Genomic DNA, 23,510 nt, shown 5'->3' on the forward strand with positions numbered 1-23,510 from the left:
TCCGACACCCAGATCATGTTTGACATCATAGAGCCATCAGACAGAGGACATGGCAGACCTCGCCCTGTCCAAATCGCTGACTCACATCTCTGTTTGTCCTGGTTTAAAAGTGAGGCCTCCAAAATGTGATCTGGCCAAGGGAGTCGTGTGGGGTTTTATCCCACGGCCTCCGCCGTGACAGGAACAGTGCAGCTCCGAATGTGGGCCATGGATATGGCTGGATTTATGGAGTATTCATTATTTTAATAGCACTCATTGACTTAGGGTCAAATATCTTTTTCCAGCATTTTTTTTTTATTTAAGGAAAGAGCCCGTATGTCACAATCTCATGCCTCATCTAATTGGGTAAGTGTTTCCTTTGTCCTTGAAACCGAAAAGTAGACGGCGTATCCAGGAGCTACAGAATGAAAAAGCATCTGCCTTTGGTATTTGGCAGGCCTCAATTAAAAACCTGCTGCCTGGGCTATCATTTTTTCTTTCATTCTGACCAAGGCGCTTCTGCTCAGATTCAAGCGGACGGTTCTGAAGGTTGAGCTACGGGAATGCAAAAAACCCAAATATTTTGGAATAAAAATTAATGTTTTACATACAACAGAAAAGAGGCCCGGATCCAGAAGCCCGGAGTCGTGCTGGAAACACAGGAAGGGCTCATGTGCTCGCTCCCTTCCGAGTGTTTCCATAAGCTCCTGCTGGAGCCGAGCACAGGTCCACGCTCGAGACGTGGCTCCCCCCACTCCCAGCTCCACAAATCCAGAGCTCGATATGCACAAAACACTTCCATCTTTAAAAAATAATTGAAAAGGTGCACTCTGAAGTTCACTGGATCGATCCCACTGAATTTATTTAGAAGGCACTTCATTGTGTCAAAGATTTAATGGCGAGGTTACGATGCCCAGCCTTCAGAATGTCAATGCGCTGCAGCGGGAGCGTTGCAGGGAATGCTAAAACCCTCGGCAGCACATGGCCAAGGAGAAGTGCCAGATTTGTGAAATATGAAAATTATTACACAGAGTTTAGATAAGACACAGGCTGCTGGGGGAAAAGCAGCACAGGGGCTGGAATTCTGCGTGTGTCTTATGAGTGGTGGGATGAAATTTTGCAGCCTCCCTGTGGACTCCTTGGCCGGCCCCTTACATCCCTTCGAGCCTTCGCTCCCAGGCTGCCCCTTTGGAAATGTGTGTGTCTGGATGTGAGTAGTATTTCCCGGCACACTTGATTAAATACCTCCCCTGGTTATTTATTGCACATTAAACAACATCTCTCCTGCACGTACCTTGCTTGGACAAAAGCTCTTTGCTCTCAAGTGCAGAGCTCAGCATGTCGTAGCCCAGAGTGCTGCGAACCTCCGGCAGCACCCATCAGCATTCCCTGTTTATTAAACACCATTTCTGGAAGCTGAGAGTTACCCTGCTTTCCTACAGTTTACATTTCTTGGTGCCTGTGATACGGTTTTAATGCAGAAGATGTCCAAAGGTTTTTTTTTTTTCTCTCTCTCTCCTTGGGGAATCTCCGTGTTCAGTGCTGCAGGAACAATCCCGATCCACCGAAGGACTCCCAGGCTGTAAAGTTTCAAGTGAAGCGGGAGGGCGGGGGAAGGAATGACAAGTCCTTTTTACTGAAATTCTCTCCCCAAATGGATTTGGCAGAGCCGGGCTCTGCTGATCTTAAAGCAAGGTTTATCATTCGTGCAGGCTGCTGCCTGAAGGGGGAAAAGATCTTTGAAGTTGCTGAATGATAGAAGGGTCTCCCCCCTCCTCTCCCTCACACACATTTTTTAAGGGTGGTGACTGGGAGATGCTCAACTGCCCTGAGTCAAGAAATTACATGACAAATTAAACAATTATGTGTTTTAGCGCTGAGCATCTATTTAAACGTTTAGCATCAAACATGCTTTTAGCATGAATTCCACGGGCATTTATACTTTTCCCACCACCTGTAATTCCACAGTGTGTTTATTTCCCCTGCATCTCAAGAGCTCCTCTGGTGCAATATCTACACCTTGAAGAGGTTTCTTTATCATTTAACTTTATTACAGAAGGCACTACTGCCTGGACACTGTTGGAGTGACAAGGACTATTTCCTTAATTACTGTACATTGATAATAGCATTTACTCTGGCAGCTCCAGTGCTATTCAATCAAGCAAGATTCAATACAAAAAAGCTGATTTGCCAAAAAAGAGATTAGCATAAGTGCCTACAGTCACATTCTATTTTTGAAGGTAAAGCTACTGTGTCTGTGAGCTTTCTTGTGGGAACTTTATAAAGAGAGATTAATCTAGTTTATCTCCTTCAAAACATATTTGGGGAAATCGCAGAGAGTCACTGTTTAAGGCTCTTTTGGCAATAATTTTCTATAAACATGTAAAATAAAGACCTGCACAGAAAGTGCTAATCAGCAGCAGGAAGGTGCAGTTCTTTTCTCTTACGTGGAGAAGAGAATTTGTGGTGAAAAACTCTGTGTTCCCCAGTTTGCTGTTGCTGTTCTTTGTCATTTAATCAAGTGGTGACTGTGGCTGTTGCACTTTAAAATTAAATGCTATTATTTATGGTAGAAGTTGTGCTGGTTAAAAGTGCAGAGCTCAGCACTGTGTACGTTTGTAGGCAGAAGGTTAAGCAGGACATTTTAAATGGTAAAGCAAAGGGCTTAATCAAGGCTGAAGAGCAAAATGCAGTGGGATAACAGATATAGTAAATAGGCATTAATCACCATACAGGCTTAATCCAGGTATTAGGCAGTCTTGGGGCTAATTTGAAGATTCACTTACATAAGAACTCATTCTACCAACCCCTAAGTAAGTGAATAACTTTATTCTTAGGAGAAAACTTAGCAGTGCTAAAGGCCCTTGCAGTATCAGGCCTGAGTTATACATTTGTAAAATGATCATCACACAATTATTTTGCCTGAAGGGGATTTCTGAGTTAGGAGGCACATGGGGGGGGTGGTTCAAGAAGGGAAAAACTTGAATCACCAGAGCATAAGGAGCCACTTTTCCATGTGTTTTTTTTCCCCCTTGACACTGTCTATTACTGTGACATCAAAATCCGAGCTAAGCACTTCTTGCCAAAGATGGACCAGATAAAATCACGAAGCCAGTATCATCTCATGGGAGACAGCTCACTGTCCTAGTGCCAAATTTAGTGACTACAAATCCAGGCTTAGAACATAGTCCTTCTCTAGCCATAATCCAGCACTTGCACACTGGATTTGTGCTTAACTACTGATGACCTAAACCTTGGGGTTTAAGAAGATAATTGCACATCCATAGGTATGGAACTCACTGTACACAAGTTCTTTTATTGAATGCTCAGACAGATTAAAGATCTTCCACGTTTAAATTTACGTCAAAAATTCCAGATCTTTGTACAAACAGACACTTCTCATGTACTGACACAGCAACACACAAGCCCCAGGGTGGATTTTGTCAGCCTGGTCAACCTTGCTGTAGAATCCTAGAGTGGTTTGGCTTGGAAGGGACTTCAAAGCTCATCTCTTTCCACCCCCTTCCATGAGCAGGGACACCTTCCACTATCCCAGGTTGCTCAGAGCCCCTTCCAGCCCGGCTTTGAGCACTTCCAGTGTGTTCCAGCCCTGAGGAACAGCAGACTCAGGGCTAGCACGACACAGCCTAACCTGAGGAAAGGGGAGGAGATGGAAGTGGGGAATGCAGTAGATGTCCACGGTTTATCTGCTCAAGGAACAGCAGGACGAAAAAAATCCACAAACCTTTAATTGTGAATGTAGGAGAGGGACAGTGATGTAACTGTTCCCAGGGAACACTATTCTTATTTTGTAGAGGGAGGTGAGCCAAGATACTTAAGCTCTAGAGAACCTTTAACACAGGAAGCTATTTATCATAACAAGCTTGGTTGATACTGCTCCCATACTGAACCAATTAGATTAGCCTATTTCGTCATACTTCATAACTTGGGATGATAGGTTTCCAAGCATGGTACAGTGCAGTAATTGAATTTTGATCAAACACACATGGCCCATAACCCAGTATGTGAAACTTTCAGAACAGTTCACAGCTTTTAAATATCCAGTCAACATGTTGCCAAAAGTACAGGATGTACTTGATGCAAGTGGGAGAGGAGGGGGGGAGCACGAGTCCACGCCGTAACTTGGTACAGCTGTAAAACAAACATTTTTTTGTTCCGATTCTGTTCCTACTTTAGCAAAGGAGCTGGGAGGAAGACAGTGAATGTCAAGTAAGTCGTTTTTCTCCCCAGCCCCCACGCCCCTCAGGCACACACTTCCCTTTTAACATTCTTAGATTACCACAACCTTTTAAATTCACTCTACTGTACTTACATACTGTGTTAGACACACCAGCAATTATGGTTGTTAGCATGACACATCCATTGCCTACACTTAGTTAACAAAATAACTTAAAAGTCGCATGCATCAGCCTCTTAATAGGGTTATAATCAATGGGACCTTGGAATGAAAGCCCTAAAAATTACCCCCCACCTCTGCATTCCCCAGGTTTCTGCCGTTGCCAACACAATCCATATGGTGGGCAGTCTCGTCCGGCTCAAGGTGAACACTCAGTTTTTCAGCTCTCAGCATTCTCTTACATGTTCCTGCTGTATTTTCCCCATGGTAAATCCAAGGAACTTTGAAGAAGACACTGTAAAGGAAATAGAATTCATTAAGAAATACATTCCTATGATTTTACTGACTCGGTGGCAAAGCACCCACTGCAGAACAGGTTTATGGCATGGGAAATGCTGTGCCAGAGTTTCTTTGGAGCAAGTCATGGCTATCCATATCAGAGCTGCTCCCTGGCCCACCAGGGAGCCTGGTATTCTCCAGCAGTGGAGCAGGACATCACCAACCTCTGCTTATGGTACTGACAACCTCTTCCCCAGTTTTAGAATCACAGAATCCCAGACTGGTATGGGTTGGAAGGAGCTTAAAGCTCATCCATTCCACCCCCTGCCATGGGCGGGGACATCTTCCACTCTCCTAGGGTGCTCCAACCTGGCCTTGGACAGTGTCAGGGATCCAGGGGCAGCCACAGCTTCTCTGGGCACCCTGTGCCAGGGCCTCCCCACCCTCACAGGGAAAAATTTCTTGTGTAATATAATCTAGATTTCCCCTCTTTCACTTTGACCCCACTGCTCCTTGTCCTGTCATATGTTCCAAATGCTTTGACCCAAAGGAAGCTCCAGACACCTCAGTGCCCCTGAGGGGGAACCACCAGGGCACCCAATTTTCATCAAAGTGGTGCAAATGACATAAAAGCTGGGAGTTCCTGCTCCATCCCCCCGGAGAGGGCAGGCTCTGAAGGTTCACCCCAGCACCACCGGCCTCAGAGCCGTCTCACACACCTGCTCTGAGCACAGCTGTGCATGAGGAGCAGCCACAGGTTCCAAGGGGAGAAACGGTGCTTCTCACAGGGAGCAAAATGCACAGCTCATTTCGTCCTGCTGCTGGCTGGGGACAGGTATTTCCTGATTGCAGCCACCCCCCTGGCAGGACAGGGCACAGAGGACACGCTGGATCCCATCTCCCTCCCTGCCCAGCTGCCCACTAAGTTATGATACTGCAGAGAAAAGAAGGGGGAAAAAAAAATATAAAAATAATTTGGTGCTCAACTTAATCAGACTTGGACCAAGTCTCAGCTCAAACCAAGGTTAAATAGGCCTGTTCTAAGGTAGGATTTATATAGCAATTACAGTAATGGAAACTGAGCTTTATAATTCTTATACTGCCTAAAATTCTGCTGTGTCATATGCATCTGCAGAGCCCGAGGAATGTGCTGCTCGGAGAGCACTGCAGTCCTGAAAGCAGCCATTCAAATGGATCATGGAGAGTTATTGGGGCACGTGGATGGCCGAGATGTTTATGAAGCACAAAGAGTTACAATCAGAAATCTGGGAAGAGCAAGCAGCTTGTATCTGAGACAAGCAGTGTTTTTTAAAATACTTTATTTTGCTGGGAATGTTGGGAACTAGATCTCCATCAGACACTGTGCAAACAGCATTGAGTGTCCTTTTTATCCTTGGATTTCTTTCCCTTTGCTGCAGTCTCAGATCCCCAGTGCAAAACGCATCTCAGCCAGACAGAATCCTCGCAGCCACTTTCCAGTTTGCTCTGCTGTGCAAGGAAAAATACCGGTGTGCTAAGTCTGTGCTGTGATAAAGAACAACTTGGGAAGATTTGGGGATCTGATAGGGGGTTTGGCTCCACCTTCAGGAAGCAGAAGGCAGAGAGACAACGCGGGGCTGAGTTTCAGACGCTTCCCGCAGAAACTGGAGCCCGCAGCCGCCTCTTGCTGACATCATTCCTGCCCCTCAAAGGGTCTCTGCTCGGATTTATCACAGATTCCCTGATCTGATGCCGTGATATTTCCACATGGGTGATGCAGCTCTGGAGTCCACCTCCTCCTAGAACTTGAAGAATTAGGGCAGGATGTCCAAAGGCAGCTGGTGCATGGACAAAAAGCGACAAATAGCAGCTTTAAGGTGACAAAAAGTAGGGGTACGTGGGATGCCACAGAACTGTGTCAAACACCATTAGCCATTCACACTGTCAGTGCTGAGGTTCCCCTGCAGAATGTGATTTTCTCTTATAATTCCCAGAGATTAGAAAGGTTCTCTGGGTATCACAGATGGATTGAGAGGAAGAAAGTGGGAAGAGTCTTGATCATATTTCAGTCTAGCAAAACACTTAAGCATATGCCTAAAGTTAAGCTATTTTTTCTCCTCAGATTCAGGCAGAAGATGCAAACAGAACAATCTCTTATATTTCACTTTTTGGCAGACTCTGATGCTGAACCTAGAACAAGGTAGCTGGTTAGAGAGCATGATTTAAATGAATTTAAATGGTGCATTTTTTAAAGAAGCCACATAGTGACCACTTGTAATAATGAAAATGGCAGAGTAGTTAGGGACGACACTGAGTTTGAAAGTCGGTATGATGCATTACTGAAATAATCAGCAAGCATACAATTAGCAACAGTCCTATGAGGCAATGGAAATGCTCCTGCTCTTGCCTCTGGAATTTCCCCAGCTGGGTGCTTGAGCACCCAACTTTATTGTATTTAACGTCACTTTCAGGAGGAAGCAGGTTTGAAAAGTGCAGAGCAAGCAGCAGTGCAGAGATGGCCTAAACACCTAATGAATCTAAAAATTAAAAAAACTCAAAAACACAGAGAGGAGATGGGAGCAGACTGAATAGACAGAGCTGTGCAAGCAAATATAACTGAATATACTCCTGAGGAACAAAGGAAACAATCCTTGATGGGGTGACAACAGATGTTCTCCAAAAAAAAATTCTAAGGGAGCATTTCAAACACAAAGACCTTCCTGTGGAGCTGAGAAGTTTTACTGGCAGACATACAGGAATACATCTTTGGAAACAGAATAAAAGCTAACATTTAAGGTGTTATCAGGTCCTGAAAGCAGCAGTGATATCTTCATGTAATAAGTGGTGGGTGGTGGTGGAGAGGGAAACAGTGAGGATAACAAAATACTGTCACAGGAAGTTGCCGTAGCAGAGTTGTGATTTCAGTCCTGGGAGGAATAACCAGTTTGTTCTAAAAACCTCTTTGAAAATGAGCTCTAAACACAAGTGAGAGATGCACAGGTTAACCCAGCTGAAGGAATGCAACCCAGAGCCACTTATTAGTGCAGTCAGCACACTGAAGTGCCACCACTTTGGCACTGTGGGAGCGAATGTGGAGTGCCCAAAGCTGGACGTTTCTCCCAACTATGGCTCCTTCAGATCATGGTTAAGCACACTGCAGAAAATCTTAAACTGGTCATTAAAAATTCAGGGGGGAATAGGACAGTTTGTAGAGTCATTTTTGAAATGACTGAGTTGCAGTGGTAGTTTGGGAAGATCTGGATTTAATGCCTGGCCTGGATCTGCAGCATCTTCAGTGAACAGTTTTATCCGAGTTTTTAAAGGCTGGGCACCTCAAACTCTGGTTGTAAACTCTGGCATTTATTTTTTCTGTTATTTTTACAGATACAGAGTAATACTTCTCTGCCTTGTTGGAATGTTGAAAGGATTCCTGACTATCTGCAAGGCCAGCAGATATCATTTTATCTGGGAACGAGGCAGGAGGACGACATAGTACATTGTCTAATTATTTTCATTGGTTTGCAACTGTTTTGGGGAAAACAACCCCCAGAGAAGATTATTCCAGTGAAATCAGAACTACAGAAAGACTGGGATGGACAACTTGATTGACAGGAGAAAGCTAAAGCAGGCAGCAACACAAAAAATCATCATTGGATAGACATTTTGATAAATATTACTGCAGCCAATTTATTATTAACACAGTGGGACAGCTTTACATCTCACATCACACTTTTCACAGCCCTTATGGTAAACATGCCATATCTGACAATTACAAGATGAAAACAAAGACCTCACTAACTGTCTCCTGGCCCTGCAGCACTATCTGCTTGCTCAGTTAACCCTCTCTCCACTTCTGCTGCGCAGCTAAACGAGCAGATAGAAGCACAGCACGGTGTGTTCACACAGAGAACACAACCCTGGCAGCAGCCCACAGAATTCCCAAAGGTTAAGCCATCTGGGGCACTCATTCCTTAAAGGCTTCCCAGACACGGGAGGGGGTTGTGGCTGAGGTGGGAAGTTGTCAGGACAAGATGTAGGATCAAGGGGAGTTCCTTGTGAAGGAGAGAGAAGTCACCTGTGGCTGTGTCCCGGCTGCGGTGGCAGAGCGGGGCAGCCCCGGCGGGAGCAGCCCCGGATCCCAAACCGGGCTCCAGCAGGGAAGGATCCCACAGCAGCTCTGATTTCCTGGACTGGCTGACACACATCTTCTCTTCCTACACAAACACTGCAGCTTGGACTAGCAGCTCTTCCTCTCTTTGGCTTCTGGGCTTAGCAATCTCATGGACCTCGGAACTAATCATGTTTTCATCTGATTCACACAAAACAGCTCCTGGAATTTTTTACAGATCATGAAGCACAACCTGGATTGCTGAAATCACCAAGCCCTCTGCTACTTGTACACCTGGAGACACATTTTAGAATGGAATCTTGTGTAATAAGGCACCCAAGGCTATTTTTCTATCATAACATCCATGACATCTTCCTATTTTCACAGCTTCATTATCAGCTTCAGGGTTGGAAAAACAAAAAGCAGACAAGTCACAGGATGATCTTAGGAGATTTTATTTGATTCGAACATCTATTTTCCATCCACTTCCTGTCTGTTGTTCAAAGTATTTCAGGGAACAAAACTGATGTGCACAGAGAGGAGTCAGTGAGAGAGAGACCAAAGGGAGACAGAACAAATATCAGGCAAGGGAATGGAGCTGACAGAGTGTTCTTGTCTCTTTGAGCCCACAAGGAAAATGCATGGTAGGAAGTATTCCAAAACCACATCTTTCTTGCGTGAAGGAAAGAATTAACGTTAAGCACAAAGTATTCCTTGTGGTTTATTCTCATTACGTGACATGTCAGGTTATGCTGATTTGGGGAAAAAACAGGATTTCTTTACAAAGCCTTCTGTGCACTGGGCTTAATGTGGGTTAAAAAGAGCCTAAACCCCACAAACTGTGCTTTCATAAATCCACTTAGGAATCTCATTTTTGGTAATTCCCTTAAAAATACAGTCTGTGGATATATTAATGACAGGTTCAAAGTTTCACTGGAAAAACAAAAAAATAGCCCAAATTTTGGTAAATAATACAGATTACACTGAAGTTTCTATGGCGTGGGGTTCTCCCTCAGTTACTGCCAGTTTTCATTAGGAGGTGAAGAGAATGCTTAAAATTGGTCAAATAGCATGAAGACTTTGTTGACATGTTTTCTGTCTCCGTGTGTACCTACTTTTCCTGAAAGGAACATCCAGTGAAATCCTGGTTGTCCAAAAGACTTTGGTCAAACAGCTTTGAAAGACACTGAATTTATTTCACTGCAACACAACTGATCCAAAGTAAGAGCCTTTTAAGGGCTTTAGTCATACAAAGAATTCACTCTTTCGACACTCTGTAGCTGTAAAACACACACCAATTTATTTTTAGAAAAAAAAAGGCATTTATTTCACTATGGATGGCTGCAAGAGAGGAAAGAAAAAAAAATCAGAATAAGCAGAACAATTATTTCTTTTTCTAACCTCAGGGCACCCCAACATCCACCCTCTTCTTTTGTGATGTGCCATCTACAGTTCTATTTTTTAAGCATCCATATTTCTACTGTTGATCAGCAGTGACCAAATTTTGCAACTTAACCAAAATTTACAGAAATAATTATTTCAATTAACACAAGTTCACTGGCTACACCAGCCTAAGATTTACGGCTCTTTGGATTTTAACAGGATGGAAAAAAAGGCAGTTTGTGTGGTTTGGGATATTTAAGTTAATTTCCAAACTGCCACATGGACAGAACCCAAGTGTAATCCTGGCCCATCCATGCTAAAACTCCTATCAATTTCAATGGAATAAATATCAGCGTATTTATTATGAACAACTCTCTCTGCAGCTCTCTGTACACTCTAAACGACACAGTTTGCATCAGTGCAAACTGCAACAGTCTGCATTGTTTCACAGATGATACAACTTAGCAACAACCCTGTGCTCCCAGAAACAGAGCAGTCCCAAAGTTCCACCTTTGAGGTCAACTTGTTCACGTGAGGAACTTTCACATTTTATCCTCTTTGTTCACCGTGCATTTGATATGCTGTTCTGACGAGGGGTAATCAGTAAGTCCTCAGCAACTCCAGTGGACCACTGGATCCAGCTGTAAAAACAAGCTGCACCTATGGATTTGTGCCACTCCCTGCCAGAGTTAGGGATAGGTCTGCATTTTCCTGAAGGTTGCATTGGTGATGGTGAGCCGGGTCAGCCTGGCCCCATAATAATCGATGATGTAACTGGAGCCATCGGAAGGGCCAACGATCTGCAACAGAAAAAAGAACCAAGACTTTTCAATATGAAGTGAAATATATACTTTGTGCTAATGTCTCAATTACTGCTAATTTTCCCATCATAAAATTAGTCATGCTTAATTAGTCAAACAGAAACTAGATTTATTTTGAAGTTATGCTGCAGTTTAACTGTTTTAGCGAGCGCTGTCTCAGAAGGAACATTTCCCCTGGGCTTCTAATCAACCAAATTACAGCCAGGCACTGGGACTCGGCTAATCCGATGAGGATTTGAGGCACAAAACCAGCCGAACAAATGAGTGGGCTCCAAACCACTTTTCCTGAACAAAGGAGGGTCGGCAGCAGAGAATTAGGCTGATGACAAGAGTCTTTGAAATACTGAACAGGTAAGGAATGAAGAGAAGGAGGAAAGATCACGGAGTTTTTGTTCTGGGAGTGCTAAATTGATGTGGAGCCACCAGGGAGATCAACAAGGAGAGATGAAAGATACTCTCAACTGGATGTGTAAGTGCTCTGAGGCAAGATCACCGCGACAGCAGAGAAAGGAATTTGAGAATGCACACAAAAGACATATACAAAGTGCACACTTTTAAAATATTTCCCTACAAACCCATAGAAAAAACCTCCCATATCCACAGTGGCTTTTGAGTTCATCGTAGCCAATTTGCAATTCATGCTAAATGGCTGCTGCTCTGTTGAATAAAACAATTTGGCAATTTCATGATGTCACAAGATGTCACTCCAGCTGGGGATTTAACCCTCATGAATCCCTCACAGCTCTCAGGTGATGCTGGAGTTGAATTTGGAGGAGAAGTGGAAAATGAAAGTGGTAATGTCTTCTTTCATCAGCATAAAGCATGTGCAAACACAGAACCTGAGGATTCTGGGAACAGTAGGACACCTCATGCTGAGTCCAACACTCTGCCTCACATAAAGAGGTTCTGACCATGTGGATTTATGGTGCTATGGCTTCCAAGCTATTAATTGTAAGTATTTATAGATGGCTAATTTTTAATTCCAACAGCAAATATATTGATATTTTGTGTCTATATTCTACAACATCAATCTACAAGCAGAGCCAAAATAAATGCCTTGATTTTTCAATACCCAATGGTCCTTAAGGCCAAAATACTACCAAACTGTTAGTAATCAAATCAAAGCCTAAAAAAACACAATTTGGATCTTGTTTTGAAAGCCCTGACTTACCTGCATTGAAATAAGTATGAAATCAATTAGGCTCCCAATTCCACAAAACCCTACAGTGCAGAACTTTAACAAACCTAAAAAAGAAAAGTAAAATTTAATGTAGCTTTAAGCAATCACTGGATTTAATCAGTGGTGGCAATAACATCCAAACTCTCTCCTCATCCCACAAAATGTGTGTGTTTATATATATATATATATACCTCTATCTAGAAACAGACCTAAAGTTAAATGTCTTTAATTATTAGGGAAAAAAATAAACCACATATTCATATTTCTACATCCTGAACGCACTTTAAAAATTTTAAATATTAACAATTGATTTTTTTTTTTATGTATAAATATTCTTACACAAGGAAAGGCAGAAGTTGATAATCAGGTTACTGAAATATTCCTTTCACTGAGGCACAGACAGAAAAATCCCAACTTGAGCTGCAAAATTTGCTTATGAATAGAAAGAGACTTTCTACCACCTCACGAGATGCAGCACATACTGATTTGATTTTCAGAACATGCAACTTTGGAAAACAATCCTTTGTATAATTTTTGTATTTTTGCTGAAATATGAATTTATTTTGAATACATATAAAAATAGATAAACACTTCTTTTTAACTGGTATTCAAAAATGTTGGGTTTTATACAAATAAATGAAAGAATAATAGAAAATACATGGGAATAGCAACTGACAGATGAATGTTTTATTGGAAGTTGTCCTGCAAGGCAGACTTCATCTGGAAAATGCCTTAAGAAAAAAGAGGCTGCCTTCAAATTTATTTTTAATATCAATAATTTCTTGTACAATGAAGGTAATCCAGCGAGAACTATATCTATTACGAGTCTTATTTCAGGCAAACATCTTAGTTAATTCCTCTCTCCAAAGCAGCAACGTGTCCCACAAACCACCTCCTCTCCCCCAGGCCTGTTTATGGGGCTGCATATGGGGCAGAGGAGAGGAATAACTGCATGCACACTGCAGGAGGAGCATCCCACTGTCTGGATTTGTCTCTCATGCAAGAAAAGTCCCTGGGCATCCTTCCCTCTTAGGCCCTGGCACAGGCTGCCCAGAGAAGCTGTGGCTGCCCCTGGATCCCTGGGAGTGCCCAAGGCCAGGCTGGATGGAGCTCTGCACAACCTGAAGGTATCCCTGCCCGTGGAACATGCCAGCTGGGATTTTGGGAACCCAGCAGATTTCTTACGACTGCTGCAGCTCGACTTTACTTAAGGAACTGGATGGAGGAGAACTGTTTCTGAACCTGGCATTTATTTCTGGAGTGCAGGGTAAAGTTGGGTTTTTTCTTCCTCCTCACTTCCCTCCCCACAAGCAGATCACACTGAGAAAATAAACTGCTCTAAAGCATGGAGGGAAAAAATAGTGTTGTTCTGCAGTAATAACTCATGGTTTAGTTCACAGTGTGTGGGAGAGGAAGAGGTTGCCTTCCTGATTTCTTCATACTCAATAGCTTGTTTGTATTTGTGTGCTCTTTAAACAAAAGAGAAGGAAAAAAATAAACCAAAGAGTATTTACAGTCTTCATTACACTTGCAAAAAAGATTTCAATGTTGTTAACCTTTCTTAACCATTTTTTGCCAAGGCAGAGATGACCTAAAAAATCCCTAATCAGCCACTGTAAAGGAATCCAATATGTTGATTTTTATTCTCTTCTGCTCTTACCTATTTGCTTTTCCCTTCTTTACCTTTCAACAGATTGAAAACTTGGCTTTGGAATTTTAAATACTAACTTTGGCTACTGGCTACAGTATAATCCAGTAGGGTTAAAGCATCAGGCATAAAGAATTTCTATAAAAGAATTAAGGATTTATGAATCTGTATTTCCACAATATATTAAAAAATAATTATGGCAAATTATTTCAAATCCAGTGGTACAACAAAATAATGGACCTTATTGACTGTTTTGAAAAATGTATCTTTTTGTAAAACAGATGGACAAAGTAAATGCTAATTACAGAATCTCAGGGATAAAAGACATGGATGTTAATCAAGATTATAGAGAAGGACAGATAATGTCATTAAAAAGAGTTGGCATTTAATGGGCAGAAACTCAAAATTTCTGGCTGAAGTGACAGCAACACACAGCTTTTTCCACATCATTGCTCCATCCTATCTATACTTAAATTCACCCCCTTTGTCCAGCTCAGAAATAAGGCCAGTGAAGGCAGTTCTAACATAATAAGGTATTTCCATTACTTAAAAGCCAGTGGCACCATCATCCTGGGAATCAGGTCCTAAAAACATCAACCAGAGAGAGAAAGGTCTATTAAAAGTCCCAGCTTCTGCAGAATTGTTACTAACACCATGACTTATCTTGAAGGTGTGCATTTGCCAGAGTAAATTGCATCTCCCAAAACACCAGGTGTCCAGTAAAATTTGTCTACTTTTTTCCTGGTGAAGTCAAGCTTCATTTAAGGCTGGGACATGAGGCAAAGCTACTTCTGCTCCAGTGCCTCATGAAGAATGCTGTGGTAAACATCAATGCAAAGCAAAACTTGGAGTAGCAATAACCACATTTGCTTATTAGGATTTTATCTGCTGGACACTCTATCTCCATTTGTCACCACTCCAACAGAAGAGTAGGCTGAGGATAATGCAGCATTTTACCTCACTTGACCATGAAGTAAGGATTCTAGTTGTAAATATTGAAACTGTGGCTGTCAGCCTTCATTACTCAAAATGTGAGTATACACATACAACTCAGTCATAACAATAAGCTTTACCTCAAAGCAAAAAATTAAGGAATAAACTTACCTAATGCAGGATAGCCTAGATAAAATCTATCTGCTCCCAACCATCCAAGAAATAAGGACAGAGCCACTGCCACTTTGTAGGAGTATCCATTTCTGCCAAAAGAAACAAGCAATGTAGATAATGACTGCAAAATATCTCCACTCATACTTTTGACTGTTAAAGTAGTGACTCATTTTCCTGCTGCTCCAGTTTTAAAAAAAAACAACAGACTTGTTATTTATCTTCAATTAACGGCCATGGAATTGATAATGTTAAGCTTTCAAACTGGGAAGGCATCCTCCATAAAGGAACCTCAGCTGCTGCAACTCAAGTGTACTCTTGCAGAATACAGATTATTCTGAAACTAAATGATGATTTCTTGTCAAGACATAATTCAGTTGCTGATCCATCCCCAGCTTCACAGAGCACTTCCTAACAGTTCAGCCCTACTGAGACGAGCCCAGGAAGCCAGGAGGTGTGTGAACACTGTCTGCAGGCATTAGTCTCACACGCAGCCAAATCGAGAGGAACAGGACAGACAGGTGAGACGTCAGCAGAGACAGTAATTGCCATGAGATCTGAAGGAGAAATGAACCATGGCCACCGGCTGAAGAAGCTGCAGGAAGGATTCAACAAAAAAGAGTAAGTCATGTATTCACTCATTACACTGTAAATGGCACAAACTCACAATGAAAAGAACTGTTGACAGTACAAAGATGCACAGGGGTAGAGAGGCACTCTCAAGTTAAGCTTCCCATGGTTAGTCATACAAAATAAACAGATAGAACAGACTTTTTCAGATTTATCCTAATTGGAACCATTCTTGCCAACAGCTGGAGCAATGCAACCACCAAACCACCTGTTACTGCAGTCCCTGCTGGAGAACTTTGCACTAATAAGGGAGCTAAAAACATATCGCTCTCAATGCTGGAATTGCTGCCTTGGCGAACAGAGAGCTTCTGAACAGCAAACCCAAATGTAATTAGAACTGAAAAATATTCAATAATTCACTGTTTTGATACGTGCACTACTACGTGCCAGCAATTATTTAATAGGCCCAAATTAAACTCTCGGGTGACAGTTGAATAAAACAGTCTCAAAAAGGACAGTAGCTGACAGAAGTCCAAGCACTTCTATTAAGCATTTTCAATGCCAAGTAGAGACCTACCTTTTTTTGCTTATTATCTAAATTTACTGACTTTAAAACCTAATGGCAACATAAAGTGATTAAATCATGACTCTTACCTCAGTATTTGTTACTTGGTGTTTATTAGCAACACGGAACACACAGGGCATTCCTGGAACCTAATGTAACGTAAATTATCATCTTTAGAACCATCTTGTTTCCACTGTAAAGAACACTAATGGGTTTATTTAAAACTTGAGGTAAACTGTTGGAAATTGTTTATCAACTACAAAGTGTCAACAGCCCTCCAAGGACACTAAAGCATAAAAAGAGCTGTTACATAAAAAATGGGAACACGGTTTAATTTTGCTCCTGATCACAGCTAGTAATAAGCTGAGCCCTTGCTATGCACTGAGATGCTTCTGAAAGCAGAACAGTTTCTGCAGCCTTGTCAACATCAAACTGACAGGCAGAAGAAATCCAGTATGAAGGGGAAGCATGAGAACACTGTAACAAACAGGGCTGCATCCTCTCTTGTGTTTCCTTTGCCTTACTCCTTCAGATAAAAAACATGCACAAAGATTAAACCAGTGAGTAGGAAAATGTCACATCCCAGGCATCTGAAGGAATTTCTACAACTGGGTGAAAGAGGCAATTTCTTGTCAGTTCCTCTTTTGATTTTTTTTTTTGCTTCTCAGCCTCATCCAACCTTTATTTTTCCTGCATGCATTTCTTCCAGCTGCCATGTTACAAATGTTTCCTCCCAGCTCTTCCACAGCAGCTAACAAAAGCAGGTGCTTGCTCTTTCAGGGTCTCTTGGCTCTGCTCAAAGACCTGTCCACACTGAACCCCATGAATTTCACAGAGAAACATTTCATGGCCTCCTTCCCTGGAATGGCAACACTTGAACAATGGACATTTCAAGTCTGCAGCATCAGGGCCAGTACATATTAAGTAAAATATATGATAGATGCTCATCTGGGGGATTCTAGAATTTGGCCAAAAAATAAGATCACCTCCAAAACATCAAATTAAAGCCAAACCTAAGCAATCCTGACTCCCAGTACTTCTTTGTCAGAACAACCTTACAAGCTTTTCCTTGAATTATTACTGGGAGTAAATGAACTTGAGCACATCCACTCACACAAACATGTAACATCTACTGGTCTTGCTCTAAAATAACTGGATCCCAGAACTTAGCCAAAACTAAATTACTGTTTTGGCTAAGGACAACGTGCTGATTTGTCCTTTCCAAAAGCTGGGGATAGAGATTCACCTGCTGTCCCCATGCTGGGACAATCCTGCCATAGGAAGATGCCTTCTCAAACTAATTTTCTGGTTAAATGATGTGCAGTTATTTCTACAGTTACAGTTTCTACCAAAACTCAGGTAAGATGCTGGAAAATCTCCAAAAAGCAGTAGAAAAGGCAGGGCTATTGTAATATTAAGCTGGAGATTCCTGCTTAAAACAATATTTCTAACACTTAGGTGACATTCGAAGTGCCTCATAAAAGGTCTATCAGTAACTGGACCACTTTTTAAATAAGTGCACAGATGAAGGATGGTGATATTAATCTTGCTGCCATTTTTTACTGGTTTTAGGACATTATGAAGGACATGCTTGTGTAACTCTATCTACATTCACAGTTGTATTTTACTGGAATTTTCAGTCCAAGAAAGGTTCTCTTCTCTTTCTGCCATACTAGCAGTTGTGGGACTGGAAAAGTCACAGCAAGTTTTTTTGGCAGTGTAACCATTGAGTATTCATCATAAATAATAGTCATGATCAAGTAATAGATACTGTAAGAAGGATCACATTTCTCTGCCTACAGACCTGGATTTTAATAAATAAACGTAAAGAAAAGCTACCTTTAAAAAACATTTCTAGAAAATATACTAAACCAAAAATATATGTATACAAAAAACCTCCAAACATAAGAATTGCCATCGAATCTAAAGAGGAAACAATTTCATTAAATTAATATAGCTCATCTTCTTCTCAGTCCCCATCACAGATGGGACTGAAACACAATTGTTTCTGGACAAAAATGTGACTGACGTCTACTTTGCGGGCATTTAAATTTGATTAGATGTAATAATATGTTTTCTTCAGTTTGCTGAGCTTTGACTGCTGAGAAGACTAAATACAGAGAAAATATTTATAAAACTAAGGGGCAGAGCTGTACTTCTGAGTTAGGCAAATTACTAAGCAGCGAGTAGCACATCAGAGTTATTTGCCCACTAGAGTGACAGGGAGCACCCAGTATCAACGGAGTTTTAATTTCCAAAGATTCCAGTAGGACAAAAGAGAAAGGTTCCAGTGTGAATCCCAGAAAAATGGGAAACAAATGGTAGTGACAGGTGCTGGCTGATCATTAGCACTGGCCAGTTGGAACATTTATTGGTATCCAGAGCTCTCCATCACTCACGACGTGCTTCAGAAAAACGAGGTCCATCATTCACATACAGAAAACAGGCTCTTAAAAGACACAGTGGATTGGATTAAACATAAAAGTTATTCCAAAATAGAGAACAGTTTCTCCTATAGATTTTGGGGGTAACTGCAGAGATCCTGAAGCTCCCCTGAAATTCATGCATAATAGAACTTCAGCTGCAGCTACAGGCACGCTTTGAACTGGCATGAACCACTGAGCAGCAGAGCCCTGTCCAGCCCTCCTTTGTCCTCTCCGATTTATCCTTGAGTCACCCTCATCCCCGTGCTGGCACAAGCACTTGGAGCCACTGTCCTGTGACTCAAACTGGGGAACTGATCCAAGTCAGCTCAAGCCCAGAGCAGCTCCCTGATGTCCTGGGGTCTGTCAGGGAAGGGGATGGAGGGTGTCCCCAACAGCTCCTTCCAGCAACTGTGCTGATTTTAAGCACATGTGAAATGTGGCCTCAGCATTTGGAGCAAAATTTTGCCAAGCTAAAGTATGAAATAAAGCAAAGGTAAAGTAATAAGGTAAAGCAAAGAGATAAAAATAACTAAACAACAACAAAAAAGCGCTGGCAGAGACAGATTTCCTGAACGTGCATGTTCAGAGCAACCTGGTCTAGTGGAAGGTATTCCTGGCCATGGCAGGGGGATGGAATGAGATGGGCTTCAAGGTTCCTCCCAATCCAAACCATTCCATGACCCTGTGTTGCATTCTTATAGTGTTTATTAGAGGATTAACTACTGGGCAAAATGTGCATGGTTCTGTTTTACTTCTATTTTCCTTCTGCCAACACATCATACAGTTTTGGACAAACTTCAGATTTTCAAAACCAAAGAGTACTCACACATTGCGACACTCAATAGGCTTGTAAAATCCAACTTCACGTCCCGTGAAGACTTTCTCTATGCCAAGGTGATCTTTGCAAGTAATATTTGGTGCTGGCAGACATTGAACTGAGGACAAAAAATGATTTGAAATTAAGCAGTAACTGACACTCAGACCAGTTTTCTGACAACACACAAGTGAAACAAATTAAGTTCTACTGTGCAACAGTCTTGATACAAAGCACAGTTCACACGCAATTACTTGTTTAAAAATACTTTTTAAGCCAGTCCTACCACTAACTTGTAGTTTTTCCTTGCTACATATTAAGCAAAGTATACAAACCTAATTGCTGCCCCAATTCTTTTGTATTTTCCACTCTGGCTTCAATATGAGTCAATGAGAAATCTGAACCTGACGTACAGAAAACATTTTCATCATGAAAACAGTCAAACATTGGAACAGGTTGCCCAGAGGAGCCATGCCATTACCATCCCTGGAGGGTTTCAAGATCTGACTGCACAAAGCCCTGAGCAACCTGGTTGGAATTCAGTGCCAGCACTGTTTTGAGCAGGAGGCTGGACTACGCAACTTCCTGAGGAGTCTTTCTACCCAAATTATTCCATTATTCTTGACTCTTAGGGGAACCAAAGTGGAAAGCACAGCTGAAAGTCACACCTGCTAAAAGCTTGCAATATATTACCAGAATACTAGTCACTCTCCAATGCTGTAGTCTGTTGTTTTAAGGGAAAAAAAATCAGTCCTTTACCCACTTTCTATCAGCTTTCAGTACTTGTGAGTCCTGTTGGTTAATTCCAACAAAACTGCAAGCCAGGTTTAACATTCCTTCCAGATATTCCAGTAATACACACAGGCAAGAGATGGATATTTTTTAATGCCCATCTATGCTGCATGGAAACAAAGAAATAAAATAGTATTTGAGTTATCTCTGGACTTAACTGCTATAAAATCTTACATGGATTATATACCCCATCCCTGGAAGTGTCCAAGGCCAGGTTGGACGGGACTTGGAGCAAGCTGGGACAGTGGGAGGTGTCCCTGCCCCTGGCAGAGGGTGGAACGAGATGAGCTTTAAGGTCCCTTCCAACCCAAACCATTCCATGATGCTACTGATCAATATGCCTAATCTAAGGCTATTACAAAAAACCACATTATTTCTTGTAAAGTAAATTAAGCAAAGAATTTTTTCTGTTATTAGAAGAAACCCAGCGCAGTTAAAATATATTGATACAGGAAAAGCCACAGTTTTCTTCTCAGTGTCACTCCAAAGACCCCAAACCTTCTACTCAATGACACCACTTTGATGCTTTGAATTAAAGCTCTGTTTGTCTGGGTGAGGGATCCCAGAAAGTGATGAGAAATTGCAGTGTTTCAAGCATGATCCAGAAATTAACTTTTTATTACTTAATAATACTGAAAAAATAAGAAAATTCAAATACTCTGAGGACAATCTAAAAACTGGTGTGTGTGTGTGTAAAACTGCTACACAAAGAAAACAGTGTTAATTAATTCAGCAACTTGTTCTACTCTGAAGCTCATCTCCTGTTCAAAAGTGCAGTGTATTAAATACAATCACATGGCAAATAGTTAAATAACTGATAATCTTGAGTAGTGATCTATCTCAAACTATGCAATATTCTTTCTGCTCTCTGACTGTCCATTTAGAGTCAGGGACACAATGTCAAAATGATGGAAAGAACTGAAAAAACTTTTAAAAGGATCCATTTTGCAAAGTATTTTCATCCAGTGCCTGATATTGTCTGGAAAGCCTTCACTATCCCAGAAGAAAATCATTCAGCACTTATAGGAAGCAAAATATGAAAGACCACAAGCACACACCTGAATTTTGTGGACTCCCCATCCCTGGCAGTGCCCAAGGCCAGGCTGGACGGGGCTTGGAGCAACCTGGGCTAGTGGAAGGTGTCCCTGCCCATGGCAAGGGGTGGGACTGGATGAGCTTTAAGGTCCCTCCCAACACAAACTATTCTGTAATTCCATGATTTTAAAACAAGGGCGCACATAAAGCGAAATTGCTGTGCTATCAAACACAGACCGTTTATTTCAATGCCTGAGAACACCAAAGAAGTTAAGCACAGGTAGGAAACCAAGTAATCAATTTATGAATTTTTCTGTTGTACTCTGAAGTATGTCAGAACTGAACATCAAATAAAAATGTGCTTTCAAAATAGAACCTCACGCACCAAAACCTGGTGATGATGGAAGGCACAATGTTGCATTAACAAAAAACCCTAAAAAATTAGAAGATTTTGAAGGCTGTTCTGTCACATGTCAATTCTTTTAATAATTATATGCAAAATCAGTATGACAGGAATGGTTTGTTTTAATCACAGTAGTGCAGGACAGAGCCTAAAGGGTGTAACATACATTGAAGAGATTTACCAGAAACCTCACTTACAAAAGTACCAATCAGAGACAGTGTATTTATTCATTTCTAGTAGAGTACCCAATCCACACAAGTGTTTTGGGCTTTCAGACTAATGATATTACTAATCCCATCTTTAATAAAGCTCAGCTAGTAGATATAGAAATGCGTAAATTGAACACTTCCTTGAAAAAAAGGTAGTTAATCAATATATAAGTTAGAAATCCTTACCATATGCCGTGTGATTTGTGCAATTCATTGGTTCTTGTGTGCTATTGTCTATTTTAGGCTCATCACACATATACGTTCAGGTAATTGAGGAAAACAGTTCTCATATCAAACACTACAACAGGTTTAACAGTAATTTATTCCACCCTCTTTAAACCCCGAGGATTTAAGATGCACCTTGATGTTGGTTCCTACCCAGCCCCCAAAAGAGGAGCAGCACATTACCATGCAGCAAATCTGCTAATCCAATTTAATACACCAATATATCGCATAAGCCCCACGTTTAATTAGTGCTGCAGTCAGCACTACCTAAAGGAACTACACTATTTATCAGTTATAGCCTCTGTATTTGGAGGCAACAAGGTAGCACATGCCTCATCTGGTCTTGTTCCCTTATTTAAATACCACAGTGCCTTGAAATTGAGGCATTTGGTTGAGAAAATTTAATCTACAGGAACAGACAAAATTCTACGAATGCGTAAAAATGAGCATATGAAGCGCCAGGAATTTGGTGCAGGAACAAACTGAGCAGGAACTGACTTCCAGAGGTCTCAACTCCCACAGCCAAGTAAAGCAGGAGATGAAGCGAGTTTTTCCAAGATTTGCTTTCCTGACACTTTTGATCATCAAAAACTTGTCAGCTGCCATCAACCAGCATGTTCTGGGGAGGGCAAGAGGTGCCTTGGAAAGCCAGGAGCCTCACACCTCCTGCTCCCTGTGCACTGCATAGAAACACATTATTTTGTAATAAAATGGCAAAGTCTCCACGTCTCGCTCCAGAGTCCTGCAAATAATAAATAAGGCAGAGTGGTAGCAGACCGGACTCTCTCATCCCATGGGAATCTCTTTGAAGGACACCCCAAGCGTGCACCGGGGCACACACAGTATCACCAGAAATCACGAAATTAATTAGGTTGGAAAAGCCCTCTGAGACCATCGAGTCCAACCCGTGACCGATGCCCACACTGTCACCCAGACAACAGCACTGAGTGCCACAGCCAGTCGTTCTTTGAACACCTCCAGGGACGGAACCCGCCACAGCCCCTTCCGATGTCTAATCACCCTTTTTGTGAAGAAATTTCTCCTGATGTTCAACCTGAGCCTCCCCTGGCGCAGCTTGAGGCCGTGACCTCAATTCCCACACCCTGAGGAGCCCTCTCCCGCTCCTGCCAGCCGAGACCCTCTAAGGGCTCCCAACCTGAGGCTTTCCCTCATCCCACCTTCCCCCCGCCCTGCCCGGCACTTCACGGCCCCCACTGCCCCTTCCCCTCCCCACGAGCGGTGCCCCCCCTCACACCGGGCCCGTCGCCACAACAACAGTCCCCGATCCGACCGCGGCCCCGGCCCGGCCCCGCTCAGGATATTGCCCCAGCCGCAGCTCCTCGCACTTGAGCGGCGGCTCCGAGCCCGCTGCTCCCTCCAGGGCTGCGAACCAGAGGAGAAGCAGGACCAACGCCTCAGCCGCGCCGCTCCCGGCGGCCATGACGGCACCGCCGCCGCCGTCAGCTGACGCGGGGAGGAGCGGAGCGGCCCCGCCGCGGGGAGAGCCCGTGCTAGCCGCGAGGAGAAACGGAGGGGGACCCCGAGGTGTTCGTGGGGTGCTGAGGGAGTGGGTTGGGCTTTTTGCGGGGCTTAAGTGTTTTTTGGGGTGGTGGGGAGGCTGACCTCATTAAAT

General features: G+C 42.5%; 1 protein-coding gene across 1 annotated transcript; it reads right to left on the reverse strand.

The window, feature by feature from the left end:
• Nucleotides 1–9,141: 9,141 nt before the first annotated feature.
• Nucleotides 9,142–23,430, reverse strand: TM2D1 (TM2 domain containing 1). The gene is made up of 6 exons (XM_032118098.1): nucleotides 23,200–23,430; nucleotides 21,839–21,912; nucleotides 19,226–19,334; nucleotides 14,839–14,930; nucleotides 12,078–12,151; nucleotides 9,142–10,885 (listed from the first exon to the last, which is right to left on the reverse strand). Exons 1-6 carry the CDS (start codon nucleotides 23,316–23,318, stop codon nucleotides 10,775–10,777), a joined length of 579 nt encoding a protein of 192 aa, XP_031973989.1. The 5' UTR covers nucleotides 23,319–23,430; the 3' UTR covers nucleotides 9,142–10,774.
• Between the last annotated feature and the right edge of the window lie 80 nt (nucleotides 23,431–23,510).

Source organism: Corvus moneduloides, chromosome 9, assembly GCF_009650955.1.
Source record: "Corvus moneduloides isolate bCorMon1 chromosome 9, bCorMon1.pri, whole genome shotgun sequence".
In the NCBI taxonomy this organism is placed as follows: domain Eukaryota; kingdom Metazoa; phylum Chordata; class Aves; order Passeriformes; family Corvidae; genus Corvus; species Corvus moneduloides.